We start from the raw sequence: 27,499 nt of genomic DNA, 5'->3' as shown, positions 1-27,499 counted from the left end.
CTAACACCTCTCCCAGCCCTGATAATTCTAGACGTCTACGGAGTTGGCGAATATTGGGACAGTGTGGAAATGGGTTGAGCTCTGATAGAGCAATCATTTCTTCATTTGAAAAAGAGTCTGGCCACTGGAAACAGCATTGGGTGTTAAGAGGGAAAACCTGGCTTCTGGTCCCAGCTACGCCTCTTACAAACCGTATCTTGGGTAAAGTCACGTCACCTTGCGAGGACTCATTTTCTCATCTGGAAGATGGGACTACAATACCACTTCACCAGGCTTTTAGAAGTAATAAATAAATTGACGAAAGCAAAGCAACGGGTACGTGGTAGGCACATGACATCTGATAAAGCAGAGTCATCGCTGTGCCTTTCCCGTTGGCTCAGCTCTATTCAGCCATGTTTTATAACTTGATCAAACCGAAGAAGGTTAGCTACGATGCGGCACTACTGGGTTTAGACCAAGATGAAAAGAAAGCCGATGTGTTTGAGTGTATTATTGAACTTAAATATCACAGCCACCCTATGGGGTATTATCCTCTGTGTAGAGGTAAGGGCCTTGAGGGTCTAACACTGTCTCAAGGTCACCCAATTGGGAAACGGCAGGGTGGGGTTTTGAATCTGTGTGGTGATGAAACCATCGTCTCTCGGGCCCAAGATTCCTCTTTACTCTGCTTTGTGATGCTGCAGATGAGGCTCTAAAATGGGAGTTGTGCTTTGTTGAGGAGGAGGGGTCCCAGAAATAGGGCGCGTTTCCAGGAAGCCTTGCTGTTACTGTTGGCATTGCCCTAGCCCTGGGGGCTGGCCCTGGCTATTTCCCCAGCACCTCAGCACAGGGCTTTCTCCTCGGGCTTCTGAGTCCCCTTTCCAAGTTTCTAGGTCCTGTGACTGCCCCCTCCCCCCCTTTGTTCCCCCAGCCCCAGGAAGGGTGGGTTCTTCCCGTGGGTACTACCTGTGTTACATTAGCATTAGTATCCCCCTTTACTGCCCTAGTCCTCCAATGCCCTGTATTAAATTCTCTCTCTTGCGATAACTAGTCTGGTTTCTGTTTTCTCATCTGGATCCTGACTGACATAGTATTTACAGTACTGGTCAAGCCTGCCTATTTACTGTGTCCTGCCATGGAGCCGCTTCTGACTTAGCTGTTTTAGGGGAGGCAGCGGAGGGATCACGCAGACATGGTCAGCAGGCTCGGCTGGCACCAGAACCTCCCCAGGGCTGGAGAAGAAGTCCCTGTGAAGGCACCTGCTGCTCTGCAGAGGCGGGAGCAGGGGTGCGGCAGAGTACCTTCCTGTGGGGGCCCCTCGGGCAGACAGATGGGCATCACATAGTCGTTCAGCACCGGGCTCTCCAACAGCTCCACCAGAGCCACGTCATTCTCAAATGTGTTGGGGTCATACAGGGGATGGAGGAAGAAGCGTTTGACTCTGAGATGCTGTTCATTCTCATCTGACCGGCGCCTCCAATGCTTACCTGGGCAAGAGAAGGCCCATGAGGCATGGGGGTAATGGAGACATGGAGGGTAAGATCACACCTTGTCCCCTGTCACCCCCTGTCCCATCCAGCCTGCTTTCAGCCTTAACCCTTTTCTGCCTCTCACTGCTCTTTTCCCAGCCATCCCCTTACTTGACTTCTGCAAAGTCATGGGCTCCTACCTCTGGCTTTCTTCTTGAACTGATCCCATTGCCTTATAATCCTCATTCTGATGATCATTGCCACATGTCCAAACTATATAATCACACTTCAGTGCCTCGGTCAGGTGTTCCCTCCTCCATGAAGCTTCCCCGATTCTTGCGTTAGATTCTTCAGTTAGAAGTCTCTTTCTTGTGAATTCCAATGGTGCCTCATCTGTTCCCCTCCTATAGGACTCTCTGCTTCCTATCTTATACTAGAGGTCTCTGTGTTCATATTCATAGTAGGCTGTAAGTTCCTTGGGGTGCAGGAACTGGCTCTTAATTACACTGTGTTCTTAGATCCCAGCATAATGTCAGTAGGTAAGTATGTGCTGAACCGAACTGAATCAGCTGATGGTCTAGATTTTATAAAAGAGAGGGTCAGCTTGGATCATCTGTGTGTGACTTACCTGAAACCATGGATTCATAGAAGCCTGAAGTGTCTTTAGAAAATATCTAGACTGGGATCCTTATTTTACTTATAAAAACTGAGGGCTGGACTTCAACGACTTGCTCATGGTCTCACTACCTGCAAATCATAGCCTTGGGCTAGGACTGAGGCCTCTGGACTCCAGTTCTAGCTCATTCTTCGTCCCAGGTGTCCTGCCCTGATGAGTGAGTGAGTGGACACAGTCCATGCCCGGAACCACTGTTGGCTTCAGGAGTCAGCCTGCCCCTCACTCACCCAGGATGATTTTGAAGTCAGAAGGTCTGATCAGGTCTGAGTCCTGTAGGGCTGGGTATTCTGGATTGAGTAACTGGTGGAGGCAGTGAGCCGCGGTCACAATCCAGCTGGAGCCTGAGAACAGAATTTTACATATGTACTGCCCTAGACTGCCCCCTCCTACCTTCTATTGCCTTGAGCTGAGAGCTTCAGACTACTTCAGGCTTTCCCCTTTCCATTGTGTTTCACAGCCGAATTCAGACACTCATTTGACCCTAATCTGAAGATGAGGATTTAAATCTGTGATTTCATCTATCTCTTCTAACCAAGGGGCCAAGACTGAACATCTTCAATGGGATTTTAGGGCTCCCTTAAACCTATGGGCTTGGTGAACTCCAGACAGCCCAAGATGGGTCCGCAAAAAGCCTTGTGCTTCCTGGCTACCCTTTAGGCATCAGCCTCAACTGGGAACTTCTTAGAAATGCAGACTCTCAGGCTCTGCCTCAGATTTACTGAAATAGAATCTTTATTAATTCTATAATAAAATCTGGGGATTTTAACAAGACCCTCAAGTAATTCCTATTCATATTAAAGTTTGAAAAGCACTGATCTAGCACAGACATGTCCTTACCTGACTGTACTGTCAGGAAGGTGAGTCAGTGAGAGACAAGGCTGGCAGCCTGGGAGCTGCCCAGGCAGATGTGGACCCATTCAGGCCTTCTGATCTCTCAGAGATCAGACCAGGAACTGGCCAGGGACTCTAGGTTGCTATTCATTTTTCCTATGATGTCAGAGCTGGAATGGATCTTTGATCATCTGGACCAAACTGCAGTGGGAAGAGCCGCCAGCCATTTCTTTCCCACCCTTACTCCCTTTCCCACCCACGTTCACTCCTTGCAAAATCCTGACAGTCCTATTTCCTAATCCTTTCGAATCTGCCTTATTTCTTTCCCTTGTCCCATGTCCTCATGCTGAGGCTAATGACTTCCCTCCCTACAATTGCAATGGCTACCTCACTGAATTCCTGGCTTCTGGATTCACTCTTCCTTCAATCCGTGTTACCCCGGCAAGAACTTTCCAGAATATGTTTATAAATCTGCAGCAGCCTTCAGGATAGATCTAAATTCCTAAATATGGCACTCAGGGCCTTTGTAAATCTCCCTTCCCTGACTTCTCCAGGGTGAGTTTCCTGGTTCTCCCCAGTCCCACAGCCCTAGTCACCATGCCTTTGAGCTGCACATAAGTGCCTTGTAATTCATATTTGAGGGTCTGACTCCTTGACTTAGTCCTTCCCAGTGCCAGAGACTGACCAGGACTAATAGGTGTTTGTTGACTGAAGGAGCAACCTAGAGCAGGAACACATGTCTCCTAGCTCCAGTTAAGGACTCTTCCTACCACACTGTCCTGGGTCCTGCTACTAGTGTGGACAGTGATTCTCAATGAAGAAATCTTGATCAGTCTCTAGAATGAAGGTTGGTTCCCTTCACTTTCACCCAGTCCCCGAATCCTGGGTCCCCCACCCTTTCCACATCTCCTTACCTAGAAGGGAGCCCCCACAGAAGGGCTGCTCACTCCAGTGTGACAGCATGGCAATCCAGGGGGTGGTGCCCTTCTGGGCTGGGCGTCCATTGAAGATCCTGGCCATCAGCTTCCGGGAGAACTTGGGGAGCCCACACACTGCAGCCAAAGGAGGGAGGGACAGATCACACTCTGGGCTTCATCTTGCTGTTTGCTAGAGGTATGAGCTCATCATCGTCTTTTAGGAATATCTATTATTTTTGATTTCCCAGCATTCACTGCACTTTAAGTAACAGCACCCCAGTTTTCCTCTGGGGTCTACTCTTCCCTCATTCTTAGTCCATTATGTCCTGAGTTGGAATGATCTTACATCTGTTTCCAGACATAGGAATGTGACCCAGACCTAATGAATTAAATCCTCTCATCCTCAGGGGACAACAATTGCTCAGAGATGGGAATGTAACCCTGGCTAGCCCAATGAAAGCTGGCCTTGGGAATTTTGCTAAGCGTATCAAAAAAGAGAAGGCCTTTCTCTATTGGGGTTGCTAAGCTGCTGGTTGTAATCCAAGATCTATCAATGATCACTTCATTGAGAGTCTTCAGAGAATGATGCTACTAATGGGAAAAAGTGAGTCTAGATGATGAAGGATGAAGCAAGAGAGAGATTGTATCCTGATATTTGGGTTCCTTGATCTAACCATACCTGAAGTCTTGTGATTTGGACTTTTTAGCTATGTGAGCCTATAACACAGACACACTCTCTCTCCCTCCCTCCCCTGCCCTCTCTCTCTTCCCTAAGCTATTTGTATTGGGTTTCTTTTACATGAATGAAAGAGTCCTGACTAATAAAGAATTTTCATGCTCTATCCAGGGGGATCTCTTCTCAGAGAAGCCCTTCCTCAGGGCCTTGGGGGGTTGAAGACCCCTCCAAGGGTCTCCCTGATCCATATTGTTTCCACTGACTTGGATTCACAGACACAGACACACAGCATCTTACAGCTGAACAGCCTTGGAGACCATCTAGTCTATCCCTCTCATCATACACCTAAGGAAACTGAGGCTTTAAGAAGGGAATTAACTTGCAAAGAGCTACTTTATGAGTTAGTGGCAAAATTCTAATCTAGGTCTCCTGACTTCAGGGCTTTTCCCGCCGTATCCAGCACCACTAACTCTTACTATGTGACTTCCTAGAGCACTCATACCCTAAGCCCCTGGATCCAGGTAGCCATTTGCCTTCTTGGTAGCTGTCACCAGGCTGCTGAGTAGGGCTGGGGAAATCCCAGATGGATGTGCTTTAACCTTGACTGCATCTTCAGTATCTTCCAGTAGCTTCATTCTACATGCCCTTGGCTAATGTCCCAGGCTAATGTCCTGTCCCCACTCCCAGCAGAATATCAGAGCCCACTGGGTGGGAACTCTCCCAAGCATTCTCTCTCCATCTTCCCCTGTCTATAAACCTTTTTCTCTTCAGAACTAATTCTGGACTCTGGATCTTCTCACTTCCACACTCTTGGGGACCTGGCTTGGGAGATTCTCATCCCTCTCTGATATCTTGAATCTTTCCTTTGCCCACACCTCCAAAACATGGCCAAGTTCTCATCCTAAAATCGCACTTCCACTTTCCTGGCTTCTCATTCATTCTACAGTCTCTCCTTCCCCTCCCTTCCATAGCCAAACTTATGGAAAGAGGAATTGACAGTTAGTCTCCACATCCTCTCCTCTCCTTTGGAGGTGGATTTGGAAGAAGAAAGTGCCAGACTGTGCATACACTTGGAAATAAAGTGGCTATTTGGACATTTAGTAGATCCACAACAATATATGGAGGTAGAATGACTCTGGGCCCATACATAGGACTTCAAAAGACATGTTTTCATGTGTAGGAAAACAGGATTTGAAATTTTCTGTCATATATTCTCTATCTCCAGGAATTCCCCTTGCCCTCTGGCTCCTTATTATTAAAGCTGAGCATCCATTGTTTTAGGTGAGGCTGGATACAATTCTGACTTTTGAAAGAGCAAAGTAGAAAGCAAAGTTGGAAATTTAAACTTTCATTTGAAGAGTCAAGGATTGTGGTGAAAGATTTGTAGGTTTCAAGGAACCCAAACCCAGAGAACTAAGCATATAATCATATAATTTTTACTATAAGTCATAGAGAAAAGTGGATGTAAGGATAGTTGCCTGCCTCAAGAGAGAGAGATAAAACCTAGGAAAAGTCTGGAGACAGAGGGGGGAAATGAGGGAGGGAGAGAGGAAGGAAGGAAAGAGAGAGAGAGAGAGAGAGAGAGAGAGAGAGAGAGAGAGAGAAGAGAGGAGGAGGAGGAGGAGGAGGAGGGGGAGGAGGGGAGAGTTGGAGATTTAAACACAGCAGGGCCCTGCTTCCTAGAGCCTCTGAGTGGACAGTAGAGGCTGGGTCCTTGTCCCTGGGGAGTGTCCTGCCTGGAGGTTAGCTTCGGACTGTCCTGTGGCATTGGCACTGTTGACTACTGTACCCTTCCTGATACTGCCTCCTTGGTTTCTGAAGCACTTCTCTTCCTGTGTTTCTGACCCCTCTTTTTGGTCTCTTTCTTGGAGTTTCTCTTCTCTCCATGCCTTCCATGCTGCGGCACCCTTGATCAGTCCTTGGCCCATTCTTCTGGACACTTCTGGTAGATAATAGCAGTCTCCTGTGCCATCCTACTGTCTATACTGTACCCTGATGGATTCCAAATCAGTATCTCTGACCTGGCTTCACTTCTCAGTGATTCCCTTCTTGCTTATTCATTCCTTACATCTCCAGCTGGATTGCTCGTGACCTTCTCCCCTCTGATATTCCAGATGTCTGTTAAGGTCTGCATAGATTGCATCCTAAAGCTGGTAAAAAAAAAAAATCACCAGGGGAAGTAGAGAGTAACGTGACTCCTCCCTGCCATGTCACAAGGTGGTTTCCATGTAACCTCATGATACCTCAGTGTCTCGATATGTCACAACATAAAGTCCTAATATTTAGAGGATAGTAAAAATCTGACACACATTAGAACGCAAGACAGGATAGTGCTCGAGACCAGCTACATATACAATGTCAAGCATAATTTAGGATTCTTTTAGTTCTCAATAGTGTAAAAAAACATGATATTTTCATTATGATACAAACCCCAAACAAAGGCAAACCATGAGCACATCCATGGAGAGCCCTCATGAGCAGGTTAGCTGTGCCCCCCCTTCCCACTAGCTCCGTGCCTGCACTGTTTCACACCAGGCCTATACACTGAGCCCTGCTGAATACATCATTTGGATGTTTTAAACTCCCCCAGCTCCCACATCTGCACTGGCTTAGCCATAGGTCTGGTGGGTTTGCACCTTTTTCTCCAGCACCTTCCCCCTCCCCCCACTTCCCACACTGTGCTGCCCACCCTCAGAATCCTCTGCCGGTGAGACCCAGGAATCTGCATTTCTAAGGAGCACTCCAGGTGATTCTAATATACTCCCAATTAGAGAGTCACTGGTTACAGGACATAGTGCAAACATTGTATGGCCTTTAAGACTCCTTCCACCTTCCCTGATTCCCTGATGCACCTCTCCACTCAGGCATGCTTCCCTGCTTGATCTTCATCCACACTGGCCCTTCTCTCCTGTCTCCTGGTGTGTTCTCTGCAGCCTGTTTATAAAGCTCCCCAAATCCCCTTCAGCCCTGTGACTCTCCCACCTTCAAGTGCCCACAGTGCTGTGATCTCTACTCTTCTTACGACACTTCCCTGCTTTCACCTGTGTGAGACAAGGATGCACGTGACCCTGTCTTGCATGCTAGTTTGGCCACTTTGAAGTCCAGGACTTAAATGACAGGTGCTTCAGTGAAGGCACACACAGCCTGGGGGGACACATGTCCATAACTGACTCCATTCCTCATTTTACCCTTTCTTGGATGATGTCCAAATGACAAAAGTTGTACCTTTTCTGTAATGGGAGAGAGAGTAGCTTAATGAGGGGCCAGTCTCCTTCAAAAGGTCAAAATACACAAACATCAACAATAACCAAACCTCAGAATGAAGGCTGTTTGTTATCCACAGAGGGTTTATTTCCACTTTAGACACCCCTGACAGGAGAAACAGAGCACAGAGGCATCTTGCAGAGTAGTGAAGCTTGTGGTATGAAATATACAAAATACAGCATTCTCTATGTGCACTGTTCATAGACATAGGAGTGTGTTTCATGAACTGATTGGACAAGCGGACACTTCCCAATGTTCTCTTGGAATTCTTCTCAAGAGACTTCTCTGGCTGCCTTTCTCTGATGGAGAATCCCCAGAAAAGCAAGCTCTGGGGAGGAGGAACACAGTCAGCCCTGTGAGAGCCAGGTAAAGGCTCTGGCAGTCAGAAGACTGAATGCTAGCACTAGAAGAACGCTGAGAGGGATCTGATGTCTTCCTTTTCTAGATGAGGAAACTGAGGCCCAGAAAGGGAAAGTGATTTGTGAGAAGTTATACAGCCAGTTAGGGGACTGGAACCCAACACTCTTGGCTGTCTCTCTCTCTTCCCTGCAAGAGAAGTCTTCATGGGCAAGTCTCTGCTTCCCATGACTTGGGCTCCTGGAAACCGGAGGGGTGGATCTCTTTGAACATCCATGCCAGGTGGGTTCTCTGAAGAGCTCAGACTGTAGGCACGCTGGGCAGTCTGGTGAGATCGGGTTACTCCTAACGTCCTGAGCCCACCCTTCTTCCATTTTCTTGCCCAGAAGCCCAACGGGACACAGTGTGGGCCTTCTCTTTTTCTAAACAATCCAGCTGGGTCTCCACGCCTAGGGCTGGGGCTCAGGTCACCCTTTCAGATGATACACTTCAAAGCTGGAAGTTTGCTTCATGCTTGTCTGGAGCGGCAGGTGTGGACGCCCATGTTGTCAGCTGATATTGGAGAGTAACATATGGGTCTAAATGATGTGTTCAGAATTGACAATAGGAATTTATTAGGGATGGGGGGCCTCCCACTGATATTCTCTTCCTCCTGGTCACCACAACACCTTCCCAGCTTTCTCGTTGTCCTTTGAAATTCCTTTAATAGAGAACACAGGCATATGGCTTGGACTACAAGAAGCTTTTGGGAGAGAAACCTAAGGAACAAAAGTATGCCAAGGCATCACCCTAGGAGACAGGGCCTCGGGGGTCTGATCCCTGTCTTCTAAAACCCTAGAAGAGACTAGACTTGTCTGTGCCAGGGCTGATCAGGGAAAACATACAGACTCAGCATTCAGCTCAACATAAGGAAAGATTTTCTAACAATCAGGTCCCAGCTCGGGCACACCAACAGTGCAAGGAGTGGGTTTGGTAAGTGACTAGGAGTGCATAAGGCCACCGGGGTCAAGCGCTCCCAAAGAGGAGTGTTGGGATTGGCCAGAGGTCTAGTCTCCCTCACTGTGCTGCCGGGGAGAGTGAGGCCTACAGAGGGGCAGGGGCTTGCTCAGGGCCATGCACCCAGGTCTCTTATACAGCCTTTTCCTATACCACACTGCTGGCTCTCAGGGCCCCTGGGCTGTCTTGGGAGGATGAGAACAGCGCGTTCCATTCCATCTGGTCTGGTGAGTAACGTGGAGTGTGCCGTCGGAAGTGCGTGTGCAGACTCACTCGGGCTGGGGTGGGGCAGGCAGGCCCTGAGGAAGTCAGTCAGCTCACCGTTCCACCTGGAGTGCCCCCAGGCCTTGTGGGGAGCCCATCTGCTCCCACAACCAGTCCACGTAGTTGGAGACCTTTGTGTAGACCCCATAGACCTGCTTGCTGCCGCATTCTTCAGGGCCCCCCCATGACACCAGGCCTTGGGCCACCCAGCGCTGGGTCAAGTCATCCAGAATGACAAAGGCTCCACCGCTGTCTCCAAGGCACGTGTCCTTGCCACCCTCATAATAGCCGGCACAGAACATGTTCTCCGTGACACTGTAGTTACCCGATCGAGACTCATAGCTGGTTTTGCACTCAGCGTGTGGCACCACAGGTAACTTGACGTACTGCAGGACATCAGACAAGGTCCGTGTGCCACTGCTGATGATTTCATCCACTGTCACGTTAGGATTGGAGATGCCCCACCCAGCTACCAGGCCCAGCATGTGGGGCTCCGGGCCTTGGGGCTCAGGACTTGGTAGGCAGATGGGCATGACGTGGGGTCCCAGGGGCACAGGTTCCTGAAGCTGCACCAGAGCTATGTCATGGTTGTAGTTCTGGATGTTGAAGTCTGGGTGGAGCACCACTTGTGCAGCTGAGCTGTTGACAGCGCCTGATTTGTCCCGCACATCGTGCAGGCCCAGGTAGACGGTGACATGCTCCTTGGAGACCGGTGTCACTGTGTTGTCTCTTCGCTGGGAGCGCAGCACGTGGGCTGCTGTGAGGATCCAGGACTCGGAGAGCAGAGCCCCACTCCCAAACCACTTGTCATTTGGCACCCTTGAGGTGTCCTCCACCACTATCAGGGCCTGCCACGGAAAGAGGCCGGGCTCGGCATTCCGACCCCCAATGATTCTCTTGACCAGGTTGGGCAGAGAGCGGGAGGGCTGACCACACACTGTAAGGAGAAGGAGGGAATGGGGACAAGAGACAGAGACTGGTCAGGTCAGACATATGGAAAGAGCTGCTGAAAGAAATTCACATCATTCACTGTAGATTATGCCACACGGGACCCTACTCTACATCACAGGGCCACACTAGCCTGGGAGAGTTCTACACAGGTGTCATCTTCGACTTAGGTCTTTCTGATCTGGCCTGTGTATGGTCTGGCCCTTCTGTAGCCAGTGCCATCGACAGACCAGACCATTTCATGTGTGGGGGCTTCACCATCCTGAATCATTTCCAGCCAACATCACTTTCAGCGTTGACCAGCTCATATTCCAGAAGAGGCCCATGCTGTGAGTACTTAGAAAAGTTCTGAAAACCATAGGTCATGGGCTTTGAGCGATGGAAGGAAACTAAAAGACTGTCCGGCGGGTCACAGCAAACACTGGGCTGGGAGTCAAGATACCTGGGGACTTGACCCAGCTTCTCTCTCCTATGTCCTGTGTGACTCTAAGTAAATTTGTCTCTTAATTTTTGATCTGCTAAATGAAGCAGTTGGCCAATATGATCTCCATGGATCCTTCAAATTCCAAATTCCCTCAATTTTTATTTCATTTTCCGTGGCCATCCCCATTTTATGGGAGTAAAACTCTCCAGAGGTTAAGCAATTAGCCCAAGACACATGACTATTAAGTTAGTAGGAGAATTAACTAGATTCTAAGGTCAACGTCTTGTCCCATATCCCACAGTACCTCATTACGTATACAGATCATGGTCATGGGCTCTGTAACTTTTTCTTCTTTGGCCTAAAGGACTCATGCTATGAATGCATGCCCAGGGCATCCAAGGTTAGGGGAAAGTGGCATAATCTACAAGCAATGATGCATGGGCTCTGCTCTGAGCCACCCATCATTGCACCCAGGAACCATGTAGTACCTTCAGGGGAAGAAGAAAGGTCTGATCAAACTTCGTTCCACTGAGTTGTACCCCGAGCATGCACATGCACCACCAGCCTCCTGCAGCCAAATGTCTTTGGCCCATGAGCAGAGAGGGTCTTCAGTACCAGTCCCCTGCTGGCCAAGAACAAGCTCACATGGGCCTTCCCAGCAGGGCTCTTAGGCTTGGGAGGTGAGCCTGGTGTGAGTGTGGGCTTCCTCCTGGTTGCAAATGGCCAGGCTACATTCTTTGGTTCTGGATACTTTCAACAATTCTTTAGAGACCAAGGAATATTTGTGTTTTCTTGGCAACTTTGGGAGGTCAGGCTTTCAGCGACCTAATGTTTTTCAGATGCTCTTCTTCCTGATGCCAAAAGCTTCTGACATGATCCTTAGGCACTCTGTCCTTCACATCAGGCCAGATGTGAGCTGGCCTTTGCTAATTCTCTGTGGCCTGGTCTTTCAGAGTTGAAGGCCAGACTCCCAATTACAAGCAGCAGCCTACAAGGTGACATCCCAAGGCAATCTGTGACTGGCCCTGCACAACAACTCACTTAGTGCTGAAAGGGCCTCATCTGGTAAGGGACATGCCTGTGGTTGAGTTCATGCTTACAATAAAGCCAGCTCTGAATGGTGCCTTTCTTCAATGTCAGAGCTGGGGAAGCTTGGAGCACCACTAATTGACAGATGAAGAAATCGAGGTTCAGAGAAGGCAAGTGACATACTCAAAGTCATTAGTGACAGAGCCAGAAGTAGAGCCTGTTTCTTCTAACTCTTGTTTTATTTTCTGCACTAAAGTCTGCTTTTCATCTTGATGTGCTTTTGTCCTTTCAAGAGGTTGAATGATGCAACAAGCCTTGAGCGAGCTCATTGAAATGGGACCTTCTTTTTGGCTGCTACCCTTTTCCATCCAATCTTTCCTGGAATGAAGGAATCTTCTTGAAAAACTAGAGCTTCAGCTGCACTGAAGACAAATTCAGACTCTAGAGCACTGGAGGTACTGAGGGAGGGCCCTTAAAACAAAAATATAATATTCTAGAATTCTGGGTCCATGAGGATGCCATGCAACATAGAGTCAAGAATGGCTCAACATTGCTTGTGTTGACAGCAAAATTCTTGGCTTCATCTTCCAGCTCTGCCCCTAACCTTGTGGATAGCTTTGGATAAATCAGTGCTCCTCACCGATCCTCAGTTTTCTCACACGTAAAATGAAGGGCAGAGAGTATTTGCTTAATAAGATTCTTTGGAAAGGTGGATGTTATAATGCTAAATAAAATGGCTTTCTCCTTTCTGGTTTGCTTTTGGGTTCAATTTTGGTGTTTTAGGAGGAAAGGATTTAGAAATCTCTGGCATGGTCCAATGGTGAACCACAGTTCTTCCCAATACCAGGTGTTAAAAGAATTTCATGACTCACTGTATCCAAGATGCTTTGTGTAAATATAGAGGATGATAACCATTGAAGGTTATAGAATGTTATGGATCACTTGGTCCTACTCCCTCACTTCTGAGGTATGGAATCTTAGCCCCGGAGATTACTTACCAAAGATCACGATAAGAAAATGGCAGCACCAGGACTAGGACCCAAGCCCCTGACTCCCAGCTCAATGCCTCTTCCCCTTCCAGAGGTTGCAATATGGCTGCCCAGGATGGAATTCCCCTGAAATGCTTTTACCTTTGGCCCACATAGTATTTTAGCAAAATGGGGATTTGGCTTTCCAGTTTTCCACAGCTCCACCATTCCCCATCTTCTCTGAGGGTTCACATTGGGTGTGCTCTGTGCCCTTGGGTGTGCTCCTGGCTAAGCCTGAATGAGATGATGGGGATCACCAGAGAATGAGTGGGTTGACCTTTCCTCCGCTTCACCTCGTCCAACTTCTTTCTTAAGTATAAAACCCTCCCAAGTGAAGTCTTCCTAACCAGTCCTGACTCCTCCACTCCCAGACTACCACATGCAGTGAATTCCTCCTTCTGTAGGATCTCATAGCAACTATGATGGCCAACATGGAATGCTAACATTTTCTTTGGTTCTTACAGATAGTGGTAGACAACCCTATAGTCTTTCTATTTTAACATCTATATCTAACATATGGAAGCCTACTGAGTGGATATTGAGGGTTACTAAAAGGTACCGTTCAGATAATACACTGTCTCAGTTTACCCCACACTCTAATTCAGTAAAATACAAATGCCACACAACATTTAACTATACTGCAAAGCTCCTGCTGTTACAGCAAATATGTAGGTGGGGTCAGCATCACTCCTCAGTGCTGTCCTGAATGGTTGTATCTTTTAATGAATTCTGCTTGATTAATTAAGTCAATTCTGCTATTTTTGCTTTTATTAAGAGTATATATTTCTGTGCCATGACTATTAATTTTCTTTTTGGTGTGGATTATTTGTTTCACCCTACAGAGTGTGTTTCAGGCTACAGTTTTCTAGAAAGTTTATTTGAATATATGTGTGCACTATGATTGCAATGCAAATCACCTATACTTTTAATGCTAACACAAATATCCACAAAACGTCTCCCAAATCTCTACGCACAGTGACACTTTCTGTTACCACAAAGTTCTTTTTTCATCTTAGAGTGGGGTGAGTGGGTGAGCCATGGGGCTGCAGTGGTCAGTAAGACTTGAATACATTGTTCTTTGGAGGAACTTCTTATTCTGTCCTATAGTTGTCCGTTATTTGTCCTATGTTGCTCATCTCTACAACACAGTGAGTACTTGAGGACAGAGTGCCCACTTTCTTGATTTCCCTGGTGCACAGGAGGTGCACACACAAACTGTTGGAGGGAAAGCCTGGTGGGAATGGAGCAGAACTGCAGAGAGAAGAGACAGGAAGGCTCTTGGCGTGATAACAGAGGCTGAATGTAGAGGCTGGATGGTTTGCCAAGACCTGATCTTGGGCTCTCTGAGGTAGCCCTTAACAAAGGACCAAAGCATCATGTTCCCCATCCACTCTCCATCAATAGCCAGAGCACCTTGGATGGGAGACCTGGAGGCAGAGGACTTGAGGGTCAGGTACCTGGCAGACATGTGGGCTGGCTTCTCCCCAGTACTTCATTCATCCAGACTCCTTGGGCAGAACAGGTATATATACCTGGGAGAGTGAAAATAGATGGGAGAAAAGGGAGAGAACGGTTGATTTGTAGCACATGGAAAATAGATCTGGGTTCTTGATTCTTTTATAGTAGGCCATTGCAAGGGGTCTCTCTGATGCCATTCTCTTTAGGCCAGTCCTCTGCACCCTGAAGGACCTTTCTAAAATTAGAATCTATGCCTTCCCTCTGCTCACAATCACCAAGAGCTCCCTATTGCCCTCACAAACAAACAGCACACTCTTCAGCATGCTGTCCAAAGCTCTGTACAATCTGACTCCTGTCTGTCTGGGGCTGCCCCCTTCCTTTGATCCAGCCCAGCCCCTGGAAGGCACTTCCTCCTCCTCAGTCACCAGCCCTTTGCTCCTGCAGTTCCCTGTGGCACACTTGTCTGCCCTCCTTTCCCCACTTAATAAACTCGTGTCCACACTCGTGTCCACCATCTCATCTGAGTCTCACATTAGCTCTATGAGTTCCCCTTTTGAAAAGCGAGGGCTTTGAAGCTTAGAGAATTTTCTTAGTACCAGTCTGTGGCAGAGGCAAAACTGATTGGCTTTACTGTCTCCCTGAGGGTTCCTTCTCTGCCAGGGGCTCTGAGTGTGCATGTGAGGGTTTTGGGGGTGCCATGTGGCCTAACCCGCGGGATGTCAGTTTGAGGCAGGGAGAGGTAAGACATGCCCCCAGGTGTTTCTCCTTCCAATTCCTCCCAAACTTCAGCCAGTAGATTGGCCGCCTCATCCCCCAGTCCAACCCTGAGGCCCAAATGGTACAAGGTGGGAGTGGGCTAATTTAGCATGGAGGGCTCACCTGTGATATTGTGGAGCATCTTGTAGTAGGGCTGCTGGCAGGAGTATCGGATCTCAGATTTGTATGTGGTAAGTTTGTTCCTGGTGGAGAAGGTGATTTGCCCATGTTTCAGCTCTGCTGGGGCTCCACAGTCTGCAACTGAGAGAAGAGAGTAACACCTCTTAATTACCCTGTGCTCTTCTCCTTGGGGCCATATGAAGGATCTGTCTCATATAGATGTGCAGGTTGTGCACTGCACACAAGTTCAGAGAGCAGTGCTCTAGTCTATGAGAATGGTACCCTAGAGATTTTACAGGGCCTTTGCCACATGAGTAGCTCTGCTTTTGGGGTCTCTTCCATCTACTGTGGCACTACTGTGTGGCCAACTCACCTGGCCTTGTGTCAACTCCAGGGCAGGGGCAGGACTGCTGAGATTTAAGCAGACCCCAGTCTCTTCCCCACACAGTCCTTTCTTTGACTTCCAGTTCTATTGTGCAATCCTCTTAGTCTCTCCTGCCCAAGTATGAAGCCTGTAGCTCATTGAAAAAACTCTGGCTGACACGAACCAAGGAATCATCAGTTCTTCCAGACCCGACCACATGCTGAGCAAGAGCAGTTAATGTGCTCACATTGGTGCCTGGCGTAAAAATACCAAAAACAAACAGAAAGACAGCAGCTCCTGCATGAACACACAGCCCCACCCTGCTGGCTTTCTGTGGGCATCCTGGCCACAGAAGGCGGGAGGTGGGGCCCAGGGTGGGCTAAGTTTGAAACGTTCACCTGCTTATGTTCTCCAATTGTTGGGGCTGGATGTTGGGCTTGGCTGTAGGATGCCTGCTCCTCAGAGGTGGTCTTAGGGGGTTGCCAGCACAAAGTCCAGTACAAGTCTGTCAGAAGCCCAAGTCATGGGCTGAGGACCCAATTTATCAAACGGTCTCTTCAGGGACTTCTTTTAGGGGATGGTGCTCATTTCTAAGGGCATCTTCATTTTAGGGCTAACAGCCTATGTCAGAGTTGAAGAATCACAAAAAAGTCGTAGATAGAACTTTGTAGTTCATAAGGAAGCCCAAAGGCGGACAATCCAGAATACCTTTACTTTACAGATGAGCCCAGAGAGAAGATTTGACTGGCCTAAGGTCACACAACGAGGTACAATCAGAAAACTGGACCTGATTTTGAATTCAGGTTTCTTTTGAGAAAACCAACTAACAATTCCTAAGGATCTGTTTTCTAGGTAAAGTGGCTTAAAATCAGTATTAGCTGGGTAATGATGGACATTAACTATTAATCTTCTGATAATTTCATAGGACAGCACTCCACAAAGAAGAACTTCCAGAATCCCCCCTCCTTGGGAAGCAGAGAGAGGGCAATTTCCCCCTGAGATGCTACCCAGAATTTGTGATTTTTAAGTTTAGAACTCTAAATGTATCATTTTGATCAAATAAAGAGTTACCTAATTTAAAACATAGATGGCTCCAAGGCCCTTCGATGTGGAGGAGAGCGGTGACAGCTGAGGGTAACAGCAGGTGTCTCCTATCCACAAGGAAGGCAAAAGCCAAGAGAACTGGCTAATGTTTTGTCTTGACCTCTAGTCTCCCTAGACAAATCGTTCCCATTCATTTTGATAACCCAAAACTAGAGACACTGTTCTACTCTGTATGATGAAGGTCAGCACTAGGGTCACCAGAGGTGATAACATCTATTATTTAAAGATATAAAACAGTTTTAAATGTTCTTTCCTGCTGAGTCTCAAAGCAGATCTTTCTTCCTTTTTTAGGAAATACCATTCACTGGTGCCTGGATCTTGGTATTACTATTGTGTCTCTGAGCTTTGGTTCATTTTACCTATCCTCTGGACCTAATACCTAGTTCCAGGGGGAGGAATTGCAGGGTTGGGCTTAGATCCTAGAAGCCCTGGCTAGAAGTTCAGTCTATTGAGAGACTGTTACTTGACCAGCAATGGTGGGCAGATATTTCTTGAGTACCTGCTTTCTCATCACTCTAGAGAAGGAACTTTGCTGGCCCTCTAGGCAGATGGAGGTGATAAATAGTATATAATAGAGGGTCGCTTCAGCTTGGGACTTCTCCCAAGTCTATAGTATCAGGTGAAGAGCCATGCCTCTCTGGGACCTGGAGACAACTTCCCTTTCCCGGGGGCCTTGAGCCCCACCTGGTGCAATCAAAGATGCTATACCCAGAGCCTCCTTCCTCAGCTAGCCTAGCCTCTTTACTTTGGAAGGGGTCTCATCCTTTCTCTAACACTCCCTCTGGCCACTTCCCCACTCTGGAATTAAAATGCTCTTCCTTTTTACCATTCCCTTGGACGCCCTTTCTCATCATTCCCTGGGATGGGACGCACCCCACACCCTGTCTCTGCTGTCACTACTGGCTGCCATTTATTTTCCTTCAGACACATCTTTCTTGACCTGCCATCCTGAGTGCGCTTTGCCACAATCTGGGGCTTCCTGCAGAACAATACACCATGGGCTCCCCTGGCACTCACCCCAGCATCTCTTGGTCCCCACCCTCGGTGCACCTGTGCTCCAGCATCACACACCCTCACTGTGCCGCTCACTCGCCTGCTTTCCCCACACGGGAAACCATGTGGTCCACGCTCTGGCCACCTTTGAGGCCTTGATCAAGTGCTGCTTCTTCTTGAAAGCCTTTTCTCCATCTTCTACTTGGAGAGGGCTGCTTCCCTATTTCCCCTTGCTGAGGCCTCTGTTCATCTCTCTGATGTGTGCATCTTATGTTGCCCAGTGTTGCAATTATTTGGGTCCATATCGGATCTTCTAAGTTAAGATCCCCTCTATCACACTGAGTAAAATATCTGTTACACATTGTGGGCTTAAACGTATTGACTTAACTGATGCCCGTCTTGACTGCCCACCTCATCTCCGCTCTCGGGGGCACCCCTGCCCTAGGCTGGCACTGCCGTCTCCGGACCTGCCATTGTCCACCTGCACAGGATTCTGCCCTCGTCGAAAGCCCTCATTAATCACCACATAGACTGACTGACTGGTCACAGTAATGAAGGGTTTCTCAGATGCGTCTATTCTGATTTTGTTCAGGCTGAAGCAGAGATTCCTGCTGCCACTAACAGAGCCCTTTATCGTGACCCATTGATGGCCCATGGCGCGAGAGCTGAGGACTGTGCTTTCAAGCGTGATACCTATCTTTTGAAACCTTTAATCAGGGAATTTTCAGAGATGCAAAATTTGTAGGCCCTGGTCCAGAGGAAAGAATACTAATAATGATAATGATAACGGGCTTTCAGTCCCGTGTTAGGTCTAGGTGGAAGCAAAACTTCTGTGGATGAGAATAGGTCTAGATTTCCTAAAAAGCCATGCTCTAGGAGTTATGGTTAGTTTCACACCTACTCATGGTTAGAAAGTAGCAACAGATAAAAATACTAAAGTCATAAAGTCACAGGTCTTCTGGCCCAGTTCAACTTGAAGTGTGGAGTGGATGAGGAACCAGGGCTCACTTTGACCTGGTCAGCCTAGGGCCATGTGATTGTATATGAAATCTTGTGTCTCTGGAACCAAAGTCATTTTTCCTTTGAGAATTGTACGGTCCGCTTGGAGGGTGCTAAAAAAAATCCCCCTTGGCTTTTCATTATTTTCCAGAGTAATGTTTGAATGATGGGTGGGCCCTCCAAGAGGGAACCGTTCTCCATTACACAGCAGTTTCGACTGCTTGACGCTGTGTTGCCTTGTTCAGCATCCACACTAATCCGCACAGAAATTGGAAATGGAGCGTTGGCGGGGTAGGGAGGGGTGGAGTAGCTCTGGGGCCCCAGGGTCTTGGGTATGGTCCATTCCTGGATGTCTGCACTCTGAGGGGTCCCGTCATTCACTCTGTCTCTTGCTCTGACCCGAGTTCGTTCTCCTCATCCATTTCGGTTTCTGCCACCGTGGTGAAGATCAAAGAGGGGTCAGGAGGTGCAGAGAAAGAAAGCAGAGAGAGGAAGAGAGGGAGAGAGAGAGAGAAAGGAGAGAAAGAGAAAAATTAGCAAGCAAAGCAGAAACAGTTCATGCAGGAAATACAGAAATCGCTCCACCAGATTGATTAAGAATGCAGTTTAGGTACAGCCAGTGTGGATGACAGTTTGGGATTGTGGAATTTGTACCATTCTGAGAATTTGCATGGTCATAAGTCCTGGCTCACAAGGATTCCAGCATTCTGCCCCTGAAGCGAGCTTTGTTTTCATCTGGTTTGAACCTTCATTTGACATATGCATTCAGCATGGAGAGTACTTGTGTTGGGTGGCCATGGCAAGGTGGAGGCAGGGTCAGGACAACCCTCCATCATTTCCACTTCCTGTTCCAGTGCAAGTTTCTTCACTATACATGCACACTTCCTGTCTGTTCCCAAACTCTTGCCCCACAATCCCTAGGGACTTGAAATTTCTTAGTCCTACTCATCTTTGCACCTAGGACCCAGCATATGTCTGGGATGCAGAGATGCTCGGTGAAAACCTATTCAGTGAATGAGTACAGGTGCCAGGTATGCCTGAATTGAGATTCTAATAACCCTAATCTGGGCTATGTTGGGAGAACCAGGCCATATTCAGGAGAAAAAAAAATATTCCTCTTCTTTAGTACAAAATGACGGCCATTCTTTTGTATACTAATGTAAGTCACTTAAAATAGTACCATCAAATGAAGTACTTCTGTTGTAATCGAAGTGTGCATGCTTCATTGGGGAAAAATTACTATTAAAATTTTCTACCTTCCAAAAGCATGAACGAGAGAAACCAAACCTCTGCCTAGTGAGGAGTTTGGATGTGGGGGGTGGGAGGGAAGAAAGAAGCTTTTATGAACTTTCACTTACTCCCGGTGCTCCACTGGCACAGTAGGTACATTAGCCCAATTGGTCTTGAGAAGAATCAAGAGTGTAGGAAACTGAGGCCGGAAGTCTGAGTAAATTGCTTAGGGACACTCAACTGGTCAAGTCTGGATTTGATCTAGAACTTTCTGACTTTACAAACATCCTGTCTTCTCCACACCACATTCTCTTTTGCTTCCTCCTTCACAATGCGCCCTTGCTTTGCCTTGTACAGTATTCACACAGAACTTAGTCGCAGCACTACACGTGAGCCAGGTGTTGGAGAAGGTGGTGGACATGTCTGCTGGCCTTTGAGTTCCTCAGTTTCTGGACCTTTCTTTTCTACCTGAATTTCCTGTTTCCTATAGGCATCCAACTAGTGAAAGCCATAAAATGCCCCCCCGCCCCCCCGCCCGCCTTTTCCCACCCTGGGCTCTGACTCCAGCCACGTTGTCTTATAAAAAAGAAAGATTTGAAAAGCAAGTGTATTTTCTAAAATTGTGTCTGGGATTTGCCTCAAGAGAGCTCCTACTGACAGAGTCCCCCCCTGGGGCTTTGGGAGTGGATCTGCCTGCCTAGAGAATTTGAGCCATTTAGTTCTCCTAACTACAGGGAAGTGGGATACTACTCCACTGTTTATGGCAAGCCATGAAACGGGGGTGGGCAGGACCGACTCTTGCCTTTTCACCTCTCCCTCCTAAAGCCAACCCTCTCTTTGCCCCTTCCCTTTCTTCCCTTCCCACCCTCCCGTCACCACACCTCCCTTCCCCCATGCTGCCATAATGAGTTTCCTAAAACTGCGGTCTTCGCAAGTCTCTAACTGGAGCGACCTGGGTAGGGGACAGGGTGGTGGCTGGTAATCTATACTTTCACAGTGCACACTAGGTGATTTATGTGGAATATATTATTTGAGAAACGCCCCAATGTATTCTAAAGTATGAAAGCTAGTTCAACTTTTTATTGCACATTTGAGGTGAAGGATCTTGTCCATGATCACGGGGTGGGTTAGGAGCAGAGTCAATGCAAAATCTCAGGGTCTCAAGAGCCAGTACAGGGCTGTGCCCCTGGCCCCTGCTTCGCACAGGTCTACTGACCTCACAGCCTTTCCTGACGGGCCCTAAATCATGAGCTGTTGCAGAAACCTTAGTGGGTATGGCTGATGACCACATAGAGATTGGCAAGGTCATTTGGCTCTGGGCACCGGTGCTAAAATAGTTTCCTGAATTAGTAATTGCCAGAGCTAGTTTCAGAGCAGGGGACAAGCTACTTCTTTAGCAAGTTTGGCAACTTGCCTGCAGGCAGAGGTAAAGTTAGCATTTGGGAAGTAAACCGGGACCAACAAGAAGTTTCTTTTGGAATCCTAATGTCGTATTGCCTAAACAAACAATAGTCTTTCGGTCCAGCCCTCACGTGTCTGCTGAGTTACTGGCTCTACCCCTCGTTGAGCACACCCGTCAGGTTTTCACCCTTGTGTGGTCTCTGATTGGAACCCACCAATGCTGGGGAGCTCATTATCCTTATCATAGACCAGTTTTGTTCTCTTACTTTTACAGGTGGGAATCTTGTTACTCCATGTCCCATCCTTCAGACACTCGATCTGGAATGTGTCCATCTCCACATTATCCTAGGAAGAAACAGGAAGAAGATGTGGCAACAGGGAGGAGGGGTGGGGTTGGTGGTTGTTCCCCAGTACAACCGGCTCAAATTCCATACCCAGTTGTCCTCGACTAACATTTTCCAACCACTGGCTTCCAAGGGCAAGCTTGACTTCATGGAAAAGACAGACTCTGAATTCATAGTGCCCATTCCAACCGCGGAAAGGGGCAAGGGCTGTGTGTGAGGAAGGGTTGGGGCAACTGTCCTGGAGGGGAAACCTGTACCCTTGACTCTCTTTCCAGAGCAGGGCCTCTCAAACATGCGTAAGCATCCGTATGGCTAAAGGCTTTTGCACAAACTGCTTGGCCCCACTCCCGGAGTTTCTGATTCAGTGGGCCTGGCTTGGAGACTGCCGTTTGCATTTCTAACGAGTGACATGATGCTGTGGTGGGGACCCCACGTAAAGACCCATTCCGTGAGAGCTCCTCCAGCTTGACTCACACTGGACTCACCTGGGTAACATAACAGAAAAACCAATCACTGGCCCTGCCCCAGAGATCCCACTTTAATTCATCTCAGGTGAGGCCTGGGAGGTGCTTTTGTTTCTATTTTCCAAGGTAGCCAGGAGGCTCCTGGGAAGAGTGAGCCATGTGCCGCCTCTCAAATCTCTGCTTCCCATCCCAGTTTCCCCCAGTCGGCCTGACTGATGAACTCCGTTAAGGTTGTTTGTCCTGATTGCAGGGCTGAACAGATCTTGATTTGTTTTTGCAATTCAAACCAGCCCAAGCTCTGATAAATGACTGTTGTGCCATTTCTAGAAGTGAGAGTCTGGGATGCATGCTTTGGATTTTCAGAGGGCTGGCATTTCTGGAACATGCTGGAGGTTTATGGGGAAGTTGGTAAATACCGTGGAGGGGCCATGGCAAGCTCCGGGAAGCCCGTCTGCCCTGGGAGGCACAGGAGCATCTCTTTGGCCCCTCCTCCCCCAGCAGGACCCTGTACCTTTAGCACTTTGTAGCCTGTGTCACAGCTGATGAGCACCTGATCTTTGAAGGAATACTTGGCTTGCAAGGGCTCGATTTTCCCGTGGACAGGAGGTTGTAGGTCCGGGCACTCATTCCCTGGTGGGGAACAATGAAAGAGTGGTGGGTGAGAAAACAACGAAAAGGCTGCAGCAGGTGGCCAGCCCCTGCAGTGCAAGGTATGGTGCAGGGGAGACCCACAGAACTAGGTGTTGGGGGTCTGTACCTACTAGGTTCTGAAGACTTATTCTGGAACCTTGAGCAGGTCACTTTCCAACTTGGACCTCTATTTCCTCATCGGTAAAATGAGCTGGTTGGCCAAATGATTTAATCACAACACACGGTAGGAAGGATATTAAATGTCACTGAGTGCAACCCTTGTCTGAGGCCTCCTTTACAACATCTTCCGTGGTAGACGTCAAACATCTATTTGCATTCCTACAGTGACAGGGAGCTTAATACCTCCCAAACCTGTACCTTTCCTACTGGACTCCTCTGATGAAAGGAACAGTGTTTTCCTATTTCACTGAAATTTATATCCTTGTCATTGGCACTCACTGGGCAAAGTTTATTCTCTTGGGCAGCTCAGTATGACTTAATCGCTCTTTCCCCCCAAGACCGTTCTTCGGAGTGTTAGAGAGAGACCGTGAACATATGCTTCTGCGTCCGCCCTTCCGAAGCCTAAATTGGACAGGATTCCCAGGCCTGGCTCCATCCCTGACATTTTTTCCTGGACAAACTCTCTGTTAATACACTCTCCATTCCCCTCCCCAGAACCAGGCATTGATGTGATAATGCAGGCAAGGCCAGGATATCAGATCTATGAGATCAGCTACAACCAGTACCCTCTTTTTCCTCGGCTTACTGCAGACCCCTGGGGCACATGGCTCTATCAGGCTTTGGGCCAGGACTGGCTGCCTTGAGGTACTAGGGAATGAGGCCTACGGAGGCTGCCAGTCTGGGGGCCACAGGAGGCAAACCGCCATGAGGAAATGTTTTGAGCTATAGGCCCGCACTCAAATTCCTGCCCCAGACTTGGAGAGGGCTGAGCTGGGAGGGTTCTCTCCAGGCCTAATGAATCGGTGTGAAAGAGTAGATCAGGAAATAAGGTTTTCTTTGTTAGTTAGTTTCTTTGTTTATTATTGTTCTTATTTAAATCTCTTTATGTGATTCTGAAGTGCGGCAAGTTTGAAAACTATGTCTAGTCTAATCCCACCATTATTGCTGCCCTTGCCCCCATTTTCTGGATGGTAAACTGAGTCAGGAGACAGAATGTACTTGGCCCCAACCTCCTTTATAGCAGAGCTGAGGGTCCTGTCACATCCCCAGAGGAGTCCCAGGCCTGCATCCCTCATCCCTCAGCTACTGTCCCATGAGCTACTGAGCATGGTGACTAAGTGTGACCCATGGGGGAAGAGGCTGTATTACCTGTTGCCCTGTATGAGAGCCTCCAGCCCCGGTTCTCGCCAGAGTTGTCGCTGCGGAACAGGATCTGGACACTGTGGCTCTGGGTATTGATGGGTTCTGGGGCTCTCTCTCCACAGAAGGGCCCCCAAACTTTTGGGTCAGCTTTAATCTGTGAGGGGCAAGATAGAGAAAAAGGTCACATCTGAGCTGTGGTGGCAGCTGTTGGGACCATCTCTGTACTGAACCCCGGCTTTCTGGAAGCTTCCATGTGCACCCATAGTATTCACTCATGTTTTTAGCGGGCATTAGGATTCACCAAACAGTTCCATCTCTACTCTCTCACTTACAGAGTACAATGGACTTGGAAGTGGACAAGGCAGTCCTCTGCTCCAAGATGAACATACTATGTCTCAGAATGGGACAGAGTCCTGTCTAGGTGCATAGGATAGAAAAGACTTCTGCTCTCAAAGAAACTGCAGTCTAGTCGAGGATGGAGGCGAGGGGGGGACTAACAATAAATAAGCAAAATAATGATAAAAAATAATCATGATGGTGTGTGTGTATATATATATATATATATATATATATATATATACAAGTATATGCTATATATTTCTAATGTACGTAGTAAAATCTATGTAACCTATATAATTCATCATTTATATAATAGATAAAATATTTATTTGTTTATTTGTAGACAAAACTTTAAACAGATGGTCAGGGAAAGTTTCTTCAAAGAGGTGACACTGGATTTGAAGCATGGAGAATGAGTAGAAGATTGTCACTTGAGGAAGAGAGAAGAATACTTTCCAGGCAGAGAAAACAGTATATGTAAAGGTCAAGGCCAAAGGCGGGAAAGAGCCCGGCATTAAGAGCAGGAAGGAAGCCAGAGTGGCTGGAACAGAAGGAGTGCCATAGCATGAGGTTGGAAAGGCAGGTAAGCACCACATGGTATTGAGGGGTTTATGTTTACTTCCAAGAGCAGTCCTAATCGGATCTGGATTTTATAAAGATCAGCCTTGATGTCATGGAGAACAGACTGTGTAGGGCAAGGCTAGAAGCAAGAAACACAGCTAGAAGCCTTGCCACGGACCAGGAGACAAGAGGGATTTTCCTGGAATGGAGTCAGTGGGGATGGAGAGAAAGAAGTAGGCACTATTAGCTGATCTAGATTTCCTGACTACCAGGTGTGGGTCCTTCCTGTGCCTCTAGCTCGTGTTTTCTTCCATCTCCGAGGACCAGGCCTCCTGACCCTTCATCTGGTGGCTTCCACAATCTTGGGTGATATCTCCATCTTGTCACCTTATTGTGAATGGGGGGAAAGTGAAGCCCCATGAGGTTAAGTGCCTGGAGAAGGTTTACAGCATAGCTCCTGGGATACTATACGTGGCAGGCAGAAGTCTAAGATGGTCCTCGTGACCTTCACCTCTGGTGTTCCTTCATGGTGATGTCACGTGACATGGCAAAAGGGATTTTACAGGTGGCCAAGGAGCTAGTGTTGGATCAGGGAAGATCCCTAGGCTGGAGCTGATGGAGCTGGTAGACACTATTCTAAGTAATTTTTGGTCTTGGTCTTCTACCCTGGGAGAAACTGGAGGACCAAGAATATCAATTTCCCCAATTCAGCCAAGGTCTCCCAGCATGGCCAGGGCAAATGTCCATTGTAGGCTTACCTTGATGTAGTCATAGGGGCAGGGCACCTCAGGGTGATCCTCAATGTCGAAAATGTCCTCAAACTGGAGGCTGACCATGAAACCCTCCTCTAGCTCTATCGTGTAGAAACATTCCGAGCTCTTAGGATAAGGGTTGGGGAAGTCGGGGCTGGTGATCACGCCGGTCCTCTGGGTAAAGAGGTTATCACTGCACTCCACTGTGGGAAACATACCAGAGCAAAGTGGCACACCACAGCCATGGCCACAGCAACCCCTTTCTCATCGGTTACTGTATGACTTTCCCACTGGTCCTGAGAGGCAATGGGAAGGCATCATTAGCCCCATGTTATGGATGGGTAGACTGAAGTTCAGGGAGAAGTGATGTATCCAAGGTCACACACCTCATAATGTTCAGAGTCAAGACTCAAAGGCAGCGAGTGTGATAAACCTTCTCATCAGCTTCTCTGGTATTGGTGTGGGGCAGAGGGGGTCTGAGAAGGAAAAGTTTTGAGATAGACTGGTAGGGGGAAACCTCTAGACCTCCTTTGTCTGCTCTCCCCTCAGCCCAGAACTCCATTAGGTCTCTGTTCAAAGCCTTCCTGATCCCTCATCCAACACGGGACACTCACACATATCCGTACTCTCTGGCCCCTGACCTTGTTCTGTTTCTCCTTATGCGGCTGACCACTGCTTGACATTGTGCAATATATTTTTGGGGGGATTTTCTTGCCCCCAGTAGACTGTAAATTCCCTGAGCTCAGGGATTCTGCTTTGTTCGCCACTGTAGCTGCAACCAAGGATCCAGTGTCCTGGGACCCTGGCCATGGCTTAGCCCTGCCAAGGCCCTTTATCTGCCACTGAACCTTTGTCCTTGGGCTGACCCCTCCCAGATCTGGGATGTCAATCTTTTCTAAGCCCTTGTTTATTCTGCTCATTTGAATATGAGAAAATTGTGGCTCAGAGAGGGGGCATGGCTAACCTAAAGTCCTATAGCTGTGAGCTGCAGAGCATGGTTAGGATGAAGCCTCTTGAATTCCCACCTTTTTTCATTTCTTACCCCAAGCACTCTCTGGGGGGTGGCATTTAGCCCATGGAGGCTTTTTTTTTTTTTTTTTTTTTTTTTAGACAAGGTTACTCTTTTTATGCATAATACACAGACAGGACATACAGTATATAAACATACATACAGTATTATCTGTGGTATTAAAATTTCATGGGTAGGGGAAATTAGGAAGATAATGTTTTAAAAGGCTCCTGGAGGCAGAGGAGAAAATGAAAACAAAGACTGAGAAGCCTTGCTCATTCTTAGTCCCCACCGGACTTAGTATGTAGTAGATACTCAATAAATACCTACTGAATAAAAACCAAGGAAAATACAGCCCTCTTGAAGAAAACTCCTGTATGTGCCTCCTTTATACTGATGGATCACATGGGGGTTTTATTCAGAAGAAAATAAAAGTTTTTTAAGGAGGAAGGAAAAGAAGTCTTGTTTCCAGCCTTTCTCTCCTCCAATGATCCCCCACTCAGCTTCCAAGTGACCCTCCTAAAACACAGATCTTTACCCTGCAGCCATACTGATCTGATGGCAATGCCCCAAACATGCCAAGTTCTACCAGGACTCTGAACATTTGTTCTCTCTGCCTGGAGCACTCTCCTTTCCCTTCTTCTTCCCACTCTGCCAAGGGCCACCATCTCTGGGACATGTCTGCTCACAGTGCCGTGCAGACTTAGGTCACTTGTGCTGAGCCCACAGCATTTGCTACATTTCACCACTTGCTTCTGTGCTGATAACCCCACTAGTCAGGGAGGCCCTCATGG

General features: G+C 47.8%; 1 protein-coding gene across 6 annotated transcripts in view; it reads right to left on the bottom strand.

The window, feature by feature from the left end:
- MASP1 (MBL associated serine protease 1) overlaps nucleotides 1-27,499 on the bottom strand; it is a 63,075-nt gene that overhangs the window by 5,833 nt on the left and 29,743 nt on the right. For 3 of the 6 annotated variants that reach the window (XM_027061214.2, XM_027061210.2, XM_027061212.2), the window contains 7 exons: nucleotides 25,703-25,899; nucleotides 24,051-24,198; nucleotides 22,603-22,721; nucleotides 21,550-21,628; nucleotides 15,196-15,333; nucleotides 14,316-14,390; nucleotides 7,876-10,366 (listed from right to left, as the gene is read on the bottom strand). In XM_027061214.2, coding sequence (XP_026917015.2) covers nucleotides 9,483-10,366; nucleotides 14,316-14,390; nucleotides 15,196-15,333; nucleotides 21,550-21,628; nucleotides 22,603-22,721; nucleotides 24,051-24,198; nucleotides 25,703-25,899 — 1,640 coding nt within the window. In that variant the 3' untranslated portion in view covers nucleotides 7,876-9,482. Of the gene's footprint in view, nucleotides 1-1,280; nucleotides 1,467-2,351; nucleotides 2,466-3,869; nucleotides 4,008-7,875; nucleotides 10,367-14,315; nucleotides 14,391-15,195; nucleotides 15,334-15,954; nucleotides 19,083-21,549; nucleotides 21,629-22,602; nucleotides 22,722-24,050; nucleotides 24,199-25,702; nucleotides 25,900-27,499 lie in introns of those variants that run through there. The other 3 variants (XM_015064351.3, XM_027061213.2, XR_008297758.1) reach the window with 3 other exon arrangements.

The sequence above is a fragment of the Acinonyx jubatus genome, chromosome C2 (genome assembly GCF_027475565.1).
Source record: "Acinonyx jubatus isolate Ajub_Pintada_27869175 chromosome C2, VMU_Ajub_asm_v1.0, whole genome shotgun sequence".
NCBI classification, from domain to species: domain Eukaryota; kingdom Metazoa; phylum Chordata; class Mammalia; order Carnivora; family Felidae; genus Acinonyx; species Acinonyx jubatus.
This window is presented reverse-complemented; position numbering and strand designations above follow the sequence as displayed.